We start from the raw sequence: 19,840 nt of genomic DNA on the forward strand, positions 1-19,840 counted from the left end.
ATCCCCGCAGCCTCTGGCGCATTCCCGGTTGAGGTGACTTAGCCCTCTGACTAGGTCCTGTAAAAGTTCCACCCCTGCTGGGGCTCGCCAAGTCCAAAACAAACAAAGAAATGTAAACTCTTCTGTCCCTGCTGGGCTCAATCCTCACCACACTCGTCAGCCCTGCCGCACTCTGCAGAGTCCCAGGAAAGTGCACACTTCCCACCCCGCCAGGGCTCATGCAAGCCTAAGTCAGTTGCTGGCAGCCAAAGAAGGCAATTGGCTCCTGCCAGGCCAACCTTTCCATGGGGAGACTGACAGTCTGCTGGCTTTCTTGGTTCCTGGCCTCAGGCAGCCTGCTCTCCTGCAGTGAAAGCTGCAGATCTGCTCTGCCGTCTACCAGAGCTGGGCTCTCCCTTTTTAGCACTTCCCTCAAAGCCTCATACTTGCTTCAGGGCAGGGCTGTTTCACCTGCCCAAAAAAGCAGGCCATTAACTCTTTCCTGACGTGTGTGGTTTGTACACTACGTCACGCACCACTATTTGTGAATGCCTGTAGAGTAGTTATATCATACATAGACTCTGCATATGTGGTACTATGAACATTCAGTTCACAAAGATTTTTCCTGAGATTACCTGCTATTAAATTTGCCCGGTTCTTCTTCTCGAGCATGGTGAAAGCCCAAGGTCAATTCTGCATCAATTCCAAGGCCACAATAGTTGTTCATTTGTACAATCTGAAAAACAAAACAAAAATAGCATTATACTGTGGTATATCACTGAGACTCAGATGTACCACATCAGAGGGTCCCATATTGGTACTGAAAATTTTCAGTGAAATTGACATTTGCCGATTTTTCAAGTCACTGCAATTTAGGGTACATTTTCTCTCACAGATAACCCCAGTACAAAACACAACATTAAAATGAAGATAAGGTTGAGAGTATTTATCAGTAACTTCTGGGTGAAAAACACTGCAGGGATATAGTAATTATTCCTAAACCAAGCATTCCAAACCCAGGAAATCTGCAATTAATAAGGTTACATTTAAAAGAAACCCAAACATGGTAAAGCATGGAAATGCACTTAAACAACCTTCGCTCGACCTAGTGCTACCATTTAATAACCATATGACTATGACTGAGAAATTGTACTGTTCGTTGTCCCAGATTAAACCAATTTCTAAAGACATTCGTTTTTTTCATATTTCCCTTCATGGTGTCACTATAGGGGAGAACTTGGCAACTTGTGTATGTGTGGAAGGAAGCATTAAACAGTATCACCATCACGGCTGTCACATCATGCAGCCTTTGTTTCTTTATCCTGAAAGATGTTCTAAACACACCAGACCAGAAGATGGAACCAGAGAACACCAACATTTTCACATCTGTGTCCTGAGCAACTCCTTTGGTGTGAACCTCATGTTTCTATTATTAAATCCTCCCCAGTGTGTCAGTTTCAACCACAGCATTTTTCCTCCTGGCACATACCCACACACTCTCTCTCTCTCTGCCTTCCATCTTTAGACAATTTAGACAGCAACGCACTATTGTTACCAGAGTGGTAAGCTAACCACAATGACTTCACAGCCTGATTCTGCTTAAAAATCCCTGAGTGGCTAATAAAGTCACAAGCCATGTACTGAGCCTGGGGTGTTCCAGCAACTGAACTGCAAAGACAGAATCTCCATTTTTTGGTAATCATCTGCTATTCTTCTCTTTTTCTCTTATGTCTTGTTTTGTCTTAAAACAGAACCAGACTTTAAACAACGAGTCCCAGGATTACATCTGCAAACGACATTCTCCCTTTCCCAAACAAGGAGATCTGATGTCACGAGGGTCTGTCAAGCAAGATTTTCACTTAAAAGACACTATATGCAAACAGGGAAAAAGATAAGGTAGATGGTTAAATTAAAGTTTTACTGAACCTCACGCTAGTGACGTCTAGCAGAACTTTAACAAGTAACTTTCTGGATTGTTTAACAAAGTGTAAGGATTCCAGTTCCACTATAGAGGTCTGAAATGTAGCTTTGATCTTCCTTCAAAGAGCTTTCTCTCAACCGCACCTATTCTCGCCTGAGCTGGGAACCCATTCCTTCCCAACTTCTGAAAGCAGACACAACTACTGTTAACTGAGCACTTGTAATCAGTTACCGTCCCAGGCAGACATGCTTTGTGCCAGAGAAATAATTAATATCTAAAATGTCCATAAAGAATATATTGTGTAACTAATCTCTGACTTCAAGTGTTTTAGAACTGTACTTAAAACAGCACATCAGGTTTACCTTTCTTCACCCGCAGGTTTAGTGAATGAGCTAAGCCATATAGAATTATTATAGTAACACCAAAGGTGTGTTGAAATAAAAGACAAATTACAAGCAGCTATGGTACACTATAATTTCATTCATCCTGTAATAAACCAATAGTTTCTAGAAAACAAAACCGTGAAATACCTTTGGAGGCTCAGGTTCCAAAATACCATTCTCTGCACTTTCAACAGCCTCCTGAGCATCTAAAAGGATGGTCCAGCGATCCATAAGTACATCATCAGCTTCATCTACAGATATCAGAACCGAGTAGGGATCTTCCCCTCTATAACCAGCTCCCCAGCGAAGCACCCTCCCTAAATCATTACCTGGACAAGGAAAAAGCAAACTGTTAACTAGTTTAATCAACCAACTGACAGTGTGAAAGATAAATGCCTTGTAATTTCTCCAACCGCAAGGGTACTAGTCAGACAGCGATCACAACTTCCCAGCAGTAAAACTGAACTGAAAATGTATATTTAACATACATGAAAAGCCTGTAAGTAAATGTTGTCTTTGCTGTTCTGTAAGTAAATTATTAAATATATCATGTACTGCTTTATGTAAGAGACATACAAAATAGGAATATTTATACAATATCACCTGAAAATTTCCTCTCACAGTAATAAGGTCGGGAGACCTGTTATAAAGGGTGCACCGAGCTGTTAAATTTCAGCCTGCTTGCGAGCAGAAGCAGACGCAGACCAGTCCTCCACTGAAGTTTCTATTGCTTGAGACAACTTCTGCACCAACGATAATGCCATCTTATTTTCCTACACTAGAAGTTGGGATGATAATATTTTGAAAAGGAAAAGTTTCTCCTACTGAAGTGTATGGGAATAATTTCCCCAGATAAAATAATCCCAAAGCTTTGGATATCAATTTCCATCTGTACTCTGGATGTCCACTTTGTTTCCACAATGGGCCGGGGCCATGGTCCTTATAAACTGAAGAAAGGGAATTTTAAAGTAAACTCGGATAAATTATCCTATTATTTTCTAGCATGCTGGTATCTCCAGATCCCCTACGATGGGCTTTTTACAGCACAGAACTGCATGTAGCTTCCATTATCTTCGGTTAGGGTCTACCATAAGGGTGGCTCTGCCTGGTTCACTCATGAGGGATTCCTTCAAACAATATGATTCTCTGCATTCACTTGTTGAAGGAATGGAAGAACAGGCCATAGGACCTTGACATCTGCCAATCACTGTGATAAGGAGAGATGCAGAGGGGCTTAAGAGAGTAGCTGGATAACAATTACATGAACTTAGGTCCACTGAAACACATCTCTGCATGACCCCAGCATTCTCAATCGCCTTCTGCAGAGATTGGACCTTTTTTCTTTCTTTCTTTTTTTTTTTTGGAAGCACCACTTGTTCTTTTCCTTTATGGCCATCTTCATCTTCTGCCAACATTCTCCCAAGATGAGACTTGTACCTAATGGTATCCATCCTTGCCTCAAAACCTATGATTGATTTCCCTGATGTCATGCCTGTCATGAATCCAAGATGCTCTAGAAATGGAAACGCTGTGTGTGGTTTATGCTCTCTCTCTATGCAGAGCCCTAATCAGCAAACTGTCTAGGAAAGGATAGGCATGAATGCCATCCTTCCCTGAAGTTGTTATTAATAGTATCATGGAAAAGACTCAGATCATGGGTCTGACTGAATGGCATTGACTGGAGCTGGAACAGGTGGTACCCTCGTGCATAACAAGGGAATAGTTTGTGGGGTGGTAAATGGATCGATGGAAGACAATCTGCATACGGTTGTCTGAGTTAACTTGAGAACCTCCATTTTGAACTTTGGCTCCTTTAGGAACCTGGTCAGATGTACGTCTGGGGGGAGAAAGCAGAAGGAGACTCCACTGGTTGGAAGGCATGAGATGTGCTGTCCTAAGGTTGGGGGTTCCACGACCACCACTCCCAGAAGCTACTAGATTGCACGCCCTAGTTCTCATTGGCGACCTTAATCATCCTGATATCTGCTGGGAGAGCACTACAGCGGTGCACAGACAATCCAGGAAGTTTTTGAAAAATGTAGTGGACAATTTCCTGGTGCAAGTGCTGGAGGAGCCAACTGGGGGAGAGCTTTTCTTGACCTGCTGCTCACAAACCGGGAAGAATTAGTAGGGGAAGCAAAAGTGGATGGGAATCTGGGAGGTAGTGACCATGAGTTGGTCGACTTCAGGATCCTGACACAGGGAAGAAAGGGAAGCAGCAGAATACGGACCCTGGACTTCAGGAAAGCAGACTTCAACTCCCTCAGGGAACTGATGGGTAGGATCCCCTGGGGGAATAACATGAGGGGGAAAGGAGTCCAGGAGAGCTGGCTGTATTTCAAAGAATCCCTATTGAGGTTACAGGGACAAACCATCCCAATGTGTCGAAAGAATAGTAAATATGGCAGGGGACCAGCTTGGCTTAACAGTGAAATCCTTGCGGATCTTAAACATAAAAAAGAAGCTTACAAGATGTGGAAGATTGGACAAATGACCAGGGAAGAGTATAAAAATGTTGCTCAGGCATGTAGGAATGAAATCAGGAGGGCCAAATCGCACCTGGAGCTGCAGCTAGCAAGAGATGTCAAGAGTAACAAGAAGGGTTTCTTCAGGTATGTTGGCAACAAGAAGAAAGCCAAGGAAAGTGTGGGCCCCTTACTGAATGAGGGAGGCAACCTAGTGACAGAGGATGTGGAAAAAGCTAAATGTACTCAATGCTTTTTTTGCCTCTGTCTTCACGAACAAGGTCAGCTCCCAGACTGCTGCGCTGGGCAACACAGCATGGGGAGTAGATGGCCAGCCCTCTGTGGAGAAAGAAGTGGTTCGGGACTATTTAGAAAAGCTGGACGTGCACAAGTCCATGGGGCCGGATGCGTTGCATCCGAGAGTGCTAAAGAAGTTGGCGGCTGTGATTGCAGAGCCACTGGCCATTATCTTTGAAAACTCATGGCGATCGGGGGAAGTCCCGGACGACTGGAAAAAGGCTAATGTAGTGCCCATCTTTAAAAAAGGGAAGAAGGAGGATCCTGGGAACTACAGGCCAGTCAGCTTCACCTCAGTCCCCGGAAAAATCATGGAGCAGGTCCTCAAGGAATCAATCCTGAAGCACTTACACGAGAGGAAAGTGATCAAGAACAGTCAGCATGGATTCACCAAGGGAAGGTCATGCCTGACTAATCTAATCGCCTTCTATGATGAGATTACTGGTTCTGTGGATGAAGGGAAAGCAGTGGATGTATTGTTTCTTGACTTTAGCAAAGCTTTTGACACGGTCTCCCACAGTATTCTTGTCAGCAAGTTAAAGAAGTATGGGCTGGGTGAATGCACTATAAGGTGGGTAGAAAGTTGGCTAGATTGTCGGGCTCAACGGGTAGTGCTCAATGGCTCCATGTCTAGATGGCAGCCGGTATCAAGTGGAGTGCCCCAAGGGTCGGTCCTGGGGCCAGTTTTGTTCAATATCTTCATAAATGATCTGGAGGATGGTGTGGATTGCACTCTCAGCAAATTTGCGGATGATACTAAACTAGGAGGAGTGGTAGATACGGTGGCAGGTAGGGATAGGATACAGAGGGACCTAGACAAATTGGAGGATTGGGCCAAAAGAAATCTGATGAGGTTCAACAAGGATAAGTGCAGGGTCCTGCACTTAGGACAGAAGAATCCAATGCACCGTTACAGACTAGGGACCGAATGGCTAGGCAGCAGTTCTGCGGAAAAGGACCTAGGGGTGACAGTGGACGAGAAGCTGGATATGAGTCAACAGTGTGCCCTTGTTGCCAAGAAGGCCAATGGCATTTTGGGATGTATAAGTAGGGGCATTGCCAGCAGATCGAGGGACGTGATCGTTCCCCTCTATTCAACATTGGTGAGGCCTCATCTGGAGTACTGTGTCCAGTTTTGGGCCCCACACTACAAGAAGGATGTGCAAAAATTGGAGAGAGTCCAGCGAAGGGCAACAAAAATGATTAGGGGTCTGGAACATATGACTTATGAGGAGAGGCTGAGGGAACTGGGATTGTTTAGTCTGCAGAAGAGAAGAATGAGGGGGGATTTGATAGCTGCTTTCAACTACCTGAGAGGTGGTTCCAAAGAGGATGGTTCTAGACTATTCTCAGTGGTAGAAGATGACAGGACAAGGAGTAATGGTCTCAAGTTGCAGTGGGGGAGGTTTAGGTTGGATATTAGGAAAAACTTTTTCACTAGGAGGGTGGTGAAACACTGGAATGCGTTACCTAGGGAGGTGGTAGAATCTCCTTCCTTAGAAGTTTTTAAGGTCAGGCTTGACAAAGCCCTGGCTGGGATGATTTAATTGGGGATTGGTCCTGCTTTGAGCAGGGGGTTGGACTAGATGACCTCCTGAGGTCCATTCCAACCCTGATATTCTATGATTCAGACAGAGCCTGGCTCTGTTTTTCTCCCCTTCTTTGAGGACAGAAAAAGGAACGGGAACACCACTCAGGTTCTTGCTACATGGGTTGCATTGTTCTGAGTGGGTCCAGCCATTTCCAGGTTGCTAGAGATTGGGAATGGGACAATAGCATGCCTGTGGATTCTTGCGAAGTTTCAAAGAGCAACAAAGCCGAGAGCAGCCATTTGCTTCCAAACTGAAAGAGCCTGGCACCAATTTGGGGGTCTAACTTCAAACAAAGGCTGGCTCTGAGGAGGTTGAGAACCTTGCCTCGACAACAGCATATGGGCATTTCTTTTAGTACAGCCCCTGGCAAAGCAGTACTCTCTCCTGCTGAATTTCAGAGACGGCTTCAATTTGCAGAATGACCCACATTCCTATCGTATCTGGCTGGGGCCAGAATCTAAATAGTTTTGATGACTCCATTACTACCTTATCCCTTGTATTTCTGAAAATATTCTCACACTGAAGTACTAAGAGCCTGGAACTGATATGCCTAAGCATCTAACTCAATGACCAAAGATTTGATGTCCAGAGAAGAGAACAGGATAATGCTGGGACATCAAATACCTGTGGCTTGACAGCCCAGCATGGCATAGCTGGTTAAAGTGAGGGCCTCTCAGAGTCCTGTGGCTTGACATCAGCCCTGCAGGGGAAATCACAAAGGCCTATGGCATGACATACTATATGCTTGCATGAAAATTATTGTAACCCATTAGTCTAGGTAAAAACCGAAGGGTATCCCTAGAGGAAGGGGTCAAGGTGACCTCACACAGATGGGGCTCAGAGGGACAACTCCAGTTTGTCTACAGACAGAGCCATGTTCCCCAATAGGACACGCTATAAGGCAAGTGAGGGAGGATGCACAAGCCTCCCCTTTGGCTTTCTCAGCTTACCCGTCTCCCCAACCCACTGCAGGGTCACCAAATGCTGCAGCACTTCAAAGGAGACAGAGCTGAGGAGAAAAATTCCCCAAAAGGCAAATGCAGCCCTGGAACATGACTCGCATTTAGATGTCCAACTGTTAGTCAGAACTTTGAAACAAAAAGGGTGGGATTCTTCTTAGAAAATCTCTGTAGCAGGAAAGGGGTGGGGTTGAGCCCCACAGCTGGCATTAGGCAGACAAACGAAAATGATGGAGATGGGGGACTCCCCAGCTGCCAGCAACTGTCATGTCTGTTTCTGTCCCCAAGCAGCAAGCAGGCTGAAGTACCAAGTCTGTTGGCCGTAGCACAGTGGAGAAAGTGTTGGCTATGCTAGGTAGCCATGCTCTGCCTGAAACAGAGGAGCTAATGCTGTTGACAGCCATGCCTTATCTGTCAGCAATATGTTGCCACCCCACAGCGGTGAGGTAAATTCATTAGAATGTTCTACGTCCTGGTTACAGGCAGAATGTGGGACAAGGCATTTAGCATACAGTCACGCGCGTTCACCTATTTGTGAATTTAGTTCCCAACTGTATTTTGTTAGCACAGCTAAGCACACGCATTTCATGAAAGATTTTCTGCATCTAGATAAATTCATTACCATGAGATACTGGCTGTATACTATGGGGGGGAGGGATAGCTCAGTGGTTTGAGCATTGGCCTGCTAAACCCAGGGTTGTGAGTTCAATCCTTGAGGGGGCCATTTAGGGATCTGAGGCAAAAATTGGGGATTAGTCCTGCTTTGAGCAGGGGGTTGGACTAGATGACCTCCTGAGGTCCCTTCCAACCCTGATATTCTATGATTACATGACATGAAACAACTGTTCCTTATGACTGCATGTGGACACAAACCTGGAATGAGCGACCATGTTGGCAAGGCATTGGCATAAAACAACTTGACAAAATAAAGTGAATTCATAATGGACACAGAGGGAAAAAGTAAACTGTTAGGTACTGAAGATGACATGTCCCTTTATATGATAAATATTCCCCCCAGATGGGTGAAGACAGACCAGATCTCTTTTAGTTACTCATGCTGTCTGTTAATCCACGTTTCAGTGGTTAATTATTTTCTGCACGCAATAGGTTGAAGATCCTAAGTTTTGTTCCTTTTTTCTTGATAAGCCTGTGAACTCATGCTGAGCTGATAAGCCATAGAATGAGTGTGGGAAAAATAAGAGTTAATCACTTGCATCTGATAAGTTGTCTGAGTGCTATGGGAAGATTAGTTTATTCTACTTTTCTCAATTCAGATTTCTAATTTCTCACTTTAAGTTTACATTAACGCTAATGAATTCCCCCCCCCATCAATGCTTCTGACAGTGATCAAGAGAATTCATTATAAACTAATTAGTCTCAATACATTTCCAGCCTCACAGGTTCTCGATCAAATTAATCACATTTCAATGTGTTAAGGATGTACAAAAGTTTTCATGTCTAATTTTACTATAGAAGAATCCTGCCTATAACCATATTCAGTCAGTGAGACAGCCCCTAAATCAATGTGGAATAACTCTCAGGTGTATTCTACAGGTGGGGAGAAACACTCTGGCCTTTTCTTAGATGTAATTCTATAATAATCATAAGGGTGGGAGGCCTGGAGAACCAGGCAGTCACTAGGGTAAGAGGGAGTGGGACTGGTCACTTACTGGAGGGAGGGCCGTAGCATATGGGAAGGGAGGAAAACAGGGCGCTAACCTAGGTGAACAAGCAAGAGGATAGTGGCAGCAAGAGAAGGAGCGAGCGGCTGACACGCATCACTAGCAGCTAGACAGAGTAAAGAGGAGCCGATTAGAGAGAGAATTGATCCCACTATTGCACTGGGATTGCAAAGCAACTAGAGAGCTGCTGCCTCTGGTTAGGCCCTTAGGCAGCAGTCCGGGTGTTTCTGGAAACCTGAATACAGATAATGAGATCATCTGGTTTATCTGGACTTCCACAGTGCTACATTCATACCACTTCTGGTGACTCTTTGGGCAAGTGGTTCTCAACCTATTTACCATTGTGGGCCACATATGCAGCTCTCTGTGTGTTATGTGGGCTGCATCCACACAATATATACACTGCCTGTATGGCCCTGAGGATGTCACATGGGCCGTAGCTGTGTGCTGATTGGGCTGCAAGTGGCCTGCGGGCTGAGAACCACTGCTTTGGCCAATGCTGTAAGCACCACTGATGGGTTCTGAACAGAGGATTGCTGCAACTTTAAAGCCCGTTGAGGCAGGATGGAAGAGTCAAAGAATAATACTGATGAAATGGTCTTAGCTGTTTCCCTCCTGGATGCATACCGATTGCTTGAATGTAACATAAGAAACTAAAACAAAATGTCATTCATGCTACAAAGCCAGTCACAGGTGCCATGTTATGAGAAAAATCAACACAAAAAGAAAAACTACTAAGTTTTGAGCATGCTTAATAGCTTCCTATTAACATTCCTCAAATCAACCCTATTCCATACTGTTATTTCTCACCTGTTCCTAAAGGTAAGATGGCTACAGAGGGCTCTGAACAGACAAGGGTGTGTCTGATTTCCTCCAGCGCACCCAGGACCCAACCAACCGTGCCATCGCCACCGCACACCAGCACTCGGAAATAGGGAACTTGAGAGAATGTATGAAATCTTCATTTAAAACAAAAGCATAAGAAATAATATTACACTGTAATGCAGAAAATTAATTAGGCCTTCCATAATATTCTCTTTAAAATAACACAGTAGAGTTCTTAGTAATTATTGCTTTTTCCTTCCCTCGCTTTAGAGTTTTGATTAAGAAAAGCTGATAAAATGGACAAGAAAACTTAGAACTATCAGAGGAGTTTTCTGCCTAACAAACTTGAAATTATATTTCTCACTATTTTTCCCCATAGCCAAAGATGGTAGTTGAGTTCTCTCCCACAGGGAATTAACAAGACACAGACACAAAACAGTCTACATTTTTAAAATATGTCTGTGTTTTCATTTACACATCTGTAATTCTGTTAATTGCTTGAGATTTCTATCTGGTTTTAAATGGAAGTTTACAACACCATTGTCATTCATGTTGAATGCAGTATTTGGTTATGCAGTGTGCATTTCCTTGTCCGCTGGCATATACTGCTGGGACTGCCAAAACCAGAAGGGGGTATTTCTGTACAACTATGGATTTGTAAAAAATGAGACTCTAAATAGGATACCATTTGCACAACACTTTTCAGCCCTACCAATCAAGGCACTTTACAATGGAGTTTATCTTTCTTCCCATTTCACAGATGGAAAACTGAGGCCCAGAGAGGTGAAGTGTCTTGCCCATAGTAACAGAGAAATACTGCAGCCAACAATAGGTTCAATGGTCATAACACTGACAGTCATGCTGTAGGAACTAGCCTAAATGAACCATGGCCCTGACAAAGTTAGAAGACCAGTATTGCTTATTTTTTACTGCCTTTTCATTATGGACTGTTGAACCCACTTGCACTGGATGAAGGTAAAATAATAAAGTTAACCTTTTGAGAGTTTTATTTCAAGGCACTGGAGTCAATTTAGATAGTACAAAAATAAACAATGTAGTAGGATTTAAAAAAACATGTTTTTCCATTATAATAAGCAGGCAATAGTATTACTCATTGGTGACTAAACTGTGTTTTTAAAAAAACGGTAACACATTGCTTTTGTTTTTCCCATCACATTGTTTCTTGCATCTTAGAAATGGGGTTACCATTTCTGAATGATCAGCTCCTCTTAAATTTCTGCAACTGTAGACAAATTCCAAGAGTAGAAAGAGAGACATTTATTACACCTTTCTATTACCTGACGTTAAGAATGGTTGGAAATAGTGGCAAAAATTACGACTTGACAGCAGTGTTGCTCAAAGCCCTCTCTTTCCTCCCTTCCTTCTCCATCAATTGTGTGAACCACCAGTAGTTATTTGCATTATGGTGATGTGAACATGCTCCCAACAGGATCTGGACCCTACTGTGCTAACCACTGATAAACACATCAGAAACAATTCTGTCCTCTCCTCTTTGTGAAACATGAACGTTTTCAATTTGTTTTTAAAATAAGGACCAATATTTCTAAGAGCGGCCCTGCAGTATAATTCTCACACATGCAATACAGGAGTAAATAAAATGAGTTGGAGGAAATTTTAGAGAGAGAGAGAGAGAGAGAGAGAGAGAGAGAGAGAGAGAGATATATATATATATATATATATAACAAGTATCAGTAAATTACAATTTTGGTGATACTATTCCATTAACTAAAGAACTACTGTGATAAAAGATTTACCCAGGCAGTGGACCTCCATTAGTGAGTTCAAAAACCTGATGAGGATTTAACAGTTTTCTAAAACTGTAGAGTAGATCTCGGCCTTTCAGACCTCCACTTTTGGGATTCACAAACACAAGTAGTGGACAGCAGTTCTGTGGTAGCTTGGTATGCTGGAAGATGCAAAGAGGTGTTAGAACAAATGTGTACATGTTAGATTATTACAGTATTCCAAGAATATCCACTCAGTCCTTTAGTAAAAACCCCACAATCAACAGGTAATAGTGTAGCTTGAGTGCATATTTGATTTTGCCTTTTGGAACAGTGAAGTATAGTTAGTTTGGCCATGTGGTAAAAATGAAGACATTACATGACACAATATTTCCAAGGTATGCATATCAGGATCAGTTTCTACTGACTTTAGAAAGAACCATTTCAATAATCTGATTCCATTGGATTCAAACAGCAAAACCTATCCACTGGGGCTATAAATACTTTTACCCCCCCCCAAAAAAAAAAAAAAGTCATAAATGGCCCTGTATGGAGCCTGAAGGCCTGTCTAGGAAAACAGCAATTGCCAGACTGGATCACAGTCATGATCCAACTAATACAGCAGCCTGTCTCCAAGAGTGGTCCGTGCCAGATGCTTTAGAGGAAGGTGCAAGAAACCTGAACTAGGTGGAGCTAGGGAATGACCTACCAAAACAGGAAATATTTTTCCTCAACCCCATCAGTGACAGATTGGCTCGTGCCATGAAGCATGAGGTTTATTATCCCATACAAATTCAGGGGATTTTTTTGGGTTTTTTCCCCTTGATAATGTAACTATTACATTAGGCTCCAGGCCTCTCTTGCCACGAAGCCCATGGAGCCTCCGCTGCCTGTCAGTGTAGTCTTGAAATGTAAAGGTCTGTCACACTGTTGCCCTGGATTTGAGGGGTGTGTATACCCCAGAACGTGATCAAGCTAATTGCGACCATATTATGTGCATTCAGCCACCCTGAGTTAATGAAATAGAACACCACATAGTTAAGGGTTAATTTGGAGACAAGCATTTAGAAGCAAGGTCATATCTAGCTGGCAGTTTCTGCTAATCAGAATGGGAGGAGGAAACAGACAAGTAAATAACTGAGACTGAAAACTTGGTGGTTGGAAAACCTTGAGTCTAGACGCCTCTGATATTAAAAGTTTATTGAAAGTTAGAAAAGTGATGACACAGTAGGGGTCATTAAGGCCTCTGTGTTTTGTAGAAGTTAGTTCTAAAGGATTAGCTAATAGAGTGTACTTTGGAGCAGTCCTCTGAAGCCATCTTAAGAGATGTTTTTTCCTAACACCCTTTCTCCCTGGTTGGTGAGCAACTGGCAATACCGTTCCAGATGTTAGGTAAATATCTGGGATGTTCTAAACCTACCGCTTATGTCTGTGTGTGTTTAAATCTAATAAACTGCAGTGTTAGATAGAGCACATTTACTTGCATGAATCTTATCAGACAGAATTGCTGTGTTCCTGTTGATTTATTCCTAACACCGCCTGGAGTGAAATAGTTAAGTTGCCCCGGTTGGGGGTTCTGACAACCCCAGGTAATAGCACCAAATAGCAATCCAGGAAAACAGAGGGGGCATGACGCATGCCACTAAAATCTACCCTTCTGATTCTGACCCTTGAAAGCCTGAACAGTCATGACCAAAAAGGTCCAGTGATCCTGATCCCCGCAAAAGCCAAGTGCCATCGCACAAGCTATCAAATCACTACTATGAACAGAATTTAATAATAAACACTGGGGAAGTTTTAAATGAGCCCTAATCTGCCTCTCTCTGACTCTGTCAGTACCCCTACAGCTAACCACTGAAAGGAAGGGACTGGAGTAGCTGGGGCCATATCTCTCTTATAACCTCAGCCTCAAGTATTCAGTGCTGTGAGCGTGTGGTCACGTGACCTCATCTGGCACTACTTTCACCAGAGCTCCCAAAGGTCAGAGGGGCGGGGGTGGGTATCCTTCCAGAAGCCACCCCGAAAGAAGAACACTTCCCTGCATTGTGGGCGCTGGACCCAGTAGGCCGCTTCTGGGATAAGGTAAACATACTGCGCAGAAGCAGCACACAGGGCTTCACTGGAAGTCGGTAAGGAACAGATGCCAGAAGTATGGTATTGGAACTCTTTTAAAGCTGTTCTCAAACGATTGGACGAACATCAGGAAACGCCAGGCTCCCCTCTTTTCATTTCCTGCAGCCAGGCACTACAGAAGAACGGCCTCCATAGAGATACAAAGAAAAGGTGCTTCTTTATTTCTCTATCAGGCATTTTCAAGTGAGAGTCTCCAAACCCAAGTGTTGGTGATGGCCCTTTATCCATGGCCAGGGGCATTCACCCGCGGGAGAGCATTCGGAGAACAGCAGTTTGGCATGAGGCTGGAAGGAACGATTTATGAGGAAAGATGAAAAGAACTAAAATATCAGCAGTTTGGCTAAGCAGTGATTAAGGGGATCATGATGACAGACTACAAACATTTGAAGGGTATCTACACCTAGGAAGGGGAGAAACTAGTGCCCACATAATATGGGGATTGTTCCCTACTTGTCGTGACAATGGAGTGTAACTAAGGGTAACGAGATAAAACCAAGATATGGAAGATGTAAGCTGAATATGAGGAAATACTTCCTGACACAGAGATATGTTTGCCAAGATTTTCACAAGCGAATAATGACTTTGGGTGTCCCAATTTTTGAGTTCCTAACCTGAGATATCTTACAGGTGCTGGTTTTCAGAAAGCACAGAGCACCTGCACCCTGAAAATCAGGCCTTTTAAGATGTCTCAAATCACTTATCACTATGAAAATGTTTGTCTTTAGCATATTAGTCTCCAAAGAGATCCTGCGGGCCATAGCCCCTTTCACTTGGGACCTGGAAAAGTAGAATGGACAAAACGCTGGAAACACTGCTACAGTAAAAATCTTGCACTGGCAGGGAGAGAGCTTTTCTACCTATAGCTTCTAAGGTTCTAGTGGGTAATAAGAGAAAACAGCCAACTTGAGCTGTAACAATTTGAGAGTTTATGCTATAAATATGCAAATAAGGACAATTTAGGCTGTCAAAGTTTAAAAACAGATGCAAGACTTAAAAGTCTGGGAGCATTATCCAGCTCCTTATCTGGGGCAGCAAATGGCAGAATTACTTCTCTTCATCCCAGAAGTCATGTATGACAATACTATTGGGTACATCATGAAAATTGGTTAGCTTTGAATGTAAGCGGAGCAGACAGGGAAAGGTTCCCACTTTATAGAACAACAATGAAGCTAACTAAGAAATGCTGTGAGGGAGAAAAGAAAAGAGATGTCAAAGGATTATATGTGAATACACAGGAATCTGTCATATTTTATCAATACTCCAGCTAAGGGTTCAGGAAGGATGCATTGTCAAAGCTTCATTTTCAGTCTTTTAAAACTTTCTCCACAAGATGGGTTGGTTTTTGTTTTTTTGGAGGGGGTGGGAAGGGCTCTGATAGTTCTGACGTTTGGTCTCAAGCCCAGAAAAAATTAAAAAATAATCTTAAAAATGTATTTTGCTGCTTGACTTATCCAAATGTGAGGGGAAAGCTTTGACAAGTGTTAAAAGGATATTTCAGACACTTTCTCTGCTTTATAACTGAAAACTTTAAAACGCTACGAACTAGTCAAGTACCTCATGTCAAATGAGAACTTTTGCTTTTAATTTTTCTTCTCAAGAAATCTGGTTTTAAAATATATTGTGGGCATTTAAAAACAGCGTCAGAAGCATGTATTTTCTATTATTTCCCTTAATTTTAGAGATCAATATAGAATTTGGTTTTAAATGTGCTCATTCAAACATTTCCTGAAAGCCTGCTTGAAAGTCCACCAAAACAGGTGTCTTACCACTGATTGCTATGAGCTACAGATCAAATCCTACATGCTTAATCAAAAACACGTTTACAGTTTGGAAAGGACCTTGCAATCTTGCTTAAACAGAGATGATACAATCATGTACCCTCTATCAAACTTTTCTTTAATGTTTCTACTTATACACAAAATGCTTTTTTATAAACAGAAAAAACATTGGTACAATACATTAAATAAGAAGACAATAACGATAAAAGTACATATATTTGCACATCATGGGGTGAAAAATTCTGCATTACAGGAAGTCGCAGGGATAGCGGTTGTACTACAAAAAGGAATTATAAGTGGTAATATGACAGCTAGAGAGTGAATTATTTTTTCGGTTGTCCTACCACCTTTGGATGCATGCTTACCTTGCTCAAGAGGATTCCTCATTACCACAGGTAATTCTTTATCAGATACTAATTTGGAGCTCAATTCTACAGAAATGCTTAAATAGCAGAATCCTGTAAGGGAAGAAACTTTAAGTGTGTTCAGCATAATGCTTAATTTGTTCTTAATCCTACGATTTGCAGTAAAGTTAAGCAGGACAGTGCCAAACTCCTATTTGTAAGAGACAAAGCAGCTTCATTTAGAAGACTGTTCTCCTTTGCGTGGGGATTAAATAGTTCTGTGCAAACTGGTTACCCTGGTCAGTACAGGGAAGAACAGCTTCACCAGCTTTTAAGAGGTATGTGTCTCCTTTTGTTATTGGTGCAGATGACTGTGCACTGGTCACGCTGGCATTGCAGAATTTTTTTTAATCCCCTAGTGAAGGCCAAATGGGAAAATATGAATTACGGTTCGTTACTTTGTAGAATGGAATATGTGACTCACACAGTCTTGTGTAGGATAGTTTTTTCTTTATCCTGACTTTGGTATGATGATTGAAAAGTGAAATCTGCAGAGGGGTTTTGCATTGGCTGGTTTTTAGTCAGAAATTTATTCCTTATCCCCCAAAGATAGCTGGAGGGGCATGATTTACATGCTATGGCCGTCACCACATGTTGTTTTATTTGTCAGGATTAGTAGGCTGTAGTTTTGTGCTGTGACAGAGTTGTTATTCATCCTAATCCCATTTCTGCTGAATAGCGCGCACAGCCATGTCTGGTGGCAGCAGAATGGAATGCTTAAACAGTAAATGAATATAAAGTGTTCTGTGCTGCAAACTGTATCCATTTTTTCCAGTGGGAGCAGTTTTTACCCAGGAGATGCAGACCAGAAAACACAGCTTTGCAATCAAAGAAGGCATTTATGCATGTATGCTCTGCAGCAGCTCTGTGTGAAAGGTACTTAGGATTCCCAGAGTTTGGATCCCCATCTCCCTGAGTCCAGGTAAGAGGGGTAGTCGTAGCATATTGTAACTTTCACATAATTCTTTATACTTACAGGTCAGTAACACCAGGGCCTGACAAGAGGCTGTGTAGAGGTTTGTATATATTTTTGTAATGGGATGGGGGGGCTAGAATGGACCCGCTGCAATAATTTGGTGATGAGGGGCGTTATTACTGCCTCTGCTCTCCAGGATGGCCAAATTCTGCTGGTGAACACATTTGTCTAAACATTTACCGCAATTTATGACTCAACACAATATTTTTAGGTCAAACTGGCTACTATGCATTTTATTTCCTTGCCTAGGGATCACACTTCAGCCACGATTCCTTATCCCCTCTCTAAATTTGTTTTTTAAAGAATTATTTGTCAACACAATAAAATTATATTCAACTAGTTTAAGATTTTAGTTTGCACGCAGGTCCAGCAATTCGGGGTTCAGGTATTCATGGCACAAGGGAAAATAATCCCATTTAAAGTGACAGAAACTGAATTTGATATTTGTTGATTATCCTTATTATTAACATGTATACTTCAGTCGTACCTACAAAGCCCCATCAGGAGCGGGGCCTAAGCGCTGTGCAAACATAAGATGCTACTGCCACTATAGTGCCCTGTAAAAACCTGGCCTTGAGATGTACTGCTGATGTCTTCTCATTTGCTCAGAATTTATTGGAGAGACTAACAACAGACACTGACTACAGACATAGAAATAGCTGCAGTGCTGAGGATGTCAGCACATCTCTGGAAAGAGGCTATGTTATATCATTTGTATGCCCTCTGATGGCTCTGCAGAAAATGATCATGCCACATTTTTTTAATCTAGGTCCTACATCAATTATGCTGTTTTAAAATAACCTCACTGAACTGCTTTCCCCCACCTCACCCCAATAGCTCATTCAAATCTGAAAGCTATTACAAATTAAAAACATTTTTAGGAATATTTATTTGGTGGCACAAAGAGGATAACATGCTGTCCTTTTCAAATCAATTGATATTTTCTGAGATTACTTGCAGATTGGAGCAGAAAAGTTATTGGTCAATCAGTACAGTTTAGGAATAAAACACTTCCATAGAGTCACAGATTTTAAGACCAGAACAGGATCATCTATTTTAACCTCCTGCACAACACAGGCCAGGGAATTTAACCAAATGATTCCTGCACCTAGCCCACAACTTCTGCCTGAGCACATCTTTTAGAAAGACAACCAATCCTCTTTTAAAGGCTTCAAGTGATGAAGAATTCACCAGATCACTACACTAAGCATACCTCACTGAAGTTTATTCAATTAAGGATATTAAACTGTAACAAAGTAAATGACTTATCTCATAACTTTACCACAGAACTCTCACTTTGCCTGGGTTAAAAAGCACAGCATTGAGTTAACTCTCTTCCATTTCTCTTTCAGGCAGGGCCCTTTAAAAAAACCTCTCCAGAGCTGATCCTAAGTACCAGTCAGAGGTGCCACAAAACAGCACATGATGCATCTTCCTCTCAGGAAAAGCATCTAGCCTTCTGCATTGCCAGCCTCTATTGCCTGGCAAGGGAAGAGCAAAGAAACAGACTCTTTGCAAGGTGACATATTTCAATGGCTTTAAAGAAAGATTGCAGCTTCATCTTAACCTACTTTTTGTACTGTTTACTGGAATGCTAGAGAGGTCAGCTAACGAGTACAGATTAACTTAGTATGCAATTATAGTTTAAATATTTGTTGATGTCATTAGTTCTAGATATAAAAAAGATGGTGATTTCACCTGCAATCAGAGCTCAGAATGACCTCTGCACGTTTACAGCCATTGGCAGGCTGCACAGTCAGCCATCCCATGAGTAAGAACATGTAGAGGTCACTCGAAGGAGGAACAAAGTGTATGTCTACAATGCAATTAGACACCCGCAGCTGGCCCCTGCCAGCAGACCCAGGCTCATGGGGCTTAGGCTAATGGGTTGTTTAATTGCGGTGTAGATGTTTAGGCTTGGGCTGCAGCCCAAGCTCTGGGACCCCCCACCGCGCAGTGTCCTAGAGCCCAGGCTTACCCTAAGATTCCTTGGCCCTCTTGTTCTTCCCTCAGGAGGGAGAGGGTGCCCAGACTCCTCCTGGGAGGCAGCCCAACAATACAGTATACAGGGTATAAGTTGGTAAACATGCATGTGCACTCCCTCCCCTCCCCCAAACAAGGGAATTCAGCCACTTAGCAAAGGCAAGATCAACCAAGAGTAGGCGGGTCTATCCCAGAACTACCAAGGTTAAACACTGAAGTAACTTCGGTATAGATGCTACAGCAAATTGCTATTCAAAGTAAAGGGGTTCCATCGAATTTTAGTGATAGTGGAAAGAATATAGGGAAAAGAATTAAAATAGCTTTTCGCTCCTTGATAGCTTTGTAACTACACTCACATCACCGTTCAGCACTTCACGATCAGTATCAACGAAACAAGCAGCCATTCATACACAGATGCACATCAGGGACAGAAAATGCAGGCTCTTTCTCTATTCTTTATCATAATGTTTACAAAAGCTCAATTTCAGTCTATTTTTGTCCACCCGTCCCTTCAAAGACCGAACAATTTTCCCTCCTCTCTCTCAGAAGAGAGCCTGGCTTTTTCTTACACAGGATGTAACCTAAAGATCTTACCAGAACTTCGGGAATCACAGCGGCAGTAAGCTGTTTGTCATTGACCATTGTATCTTTAGCTAGCATATATATTCTTTCAGCTTCAGAAAAACAAGACATTTCAAGTACAACAGCACCTGTAACA

At 42.5% G+C, this 19,840-nt stretch overlaps 1 protein-coding gene across 3 annotated transcripts in view; it reads right to left on the reverse strand.

Annotated features, from left to right (window-relative positions):
- DGKQ (diacylglycerol kinase theta) overlaps window positions 1-19,840 on the reverse strand; it is a 173,503-nt gene that overhangs the window by 19,759 nt on the left and 133,904 nt on the right. For all 3 annotated transcript variants that reach the window (XM_074953594.1, XM_074953597.1, XM_074953595.1), the window contains 5 exons: window positions 19,717-19,832; window positions 11,879-12,030; window positions 10,089-10,237; window positions 2,431-2,612; window positions 615-715 (listed from right to left, as the gene is read on the reverse strand). In XM_074953594.1, the coding sequence (XP_074809695.1) occupies window positions 615-715; window positions 2,431-2,612; window positions 10,089-10,237; window positions 11,879-12,030; window positions 19,717-19,832 (700 nt within the window). The remainder of the gene's footprint in view (window positions 1-614; window positions 716-2,430; window positions 2,613-10,088; window positions 10,238-11,878; window positions 12,031-19,716; window positions 19,833-19,840) is intronic.

The sequence above is a fragment of the Natator depressus genome, chromosome 5 (assembly GCF_965152275.1).
Source record: "Natator depressus isolate rNatDep1 chromosome 5, rNatDep2.hap1, whole genome shotgun sequence".
In the NCBI taxonomy this organism is placed as follows: Eukaryota; Metazoa; Chordata; order Testudines; family Cheloniidae; genus Natator; species Natator depressus.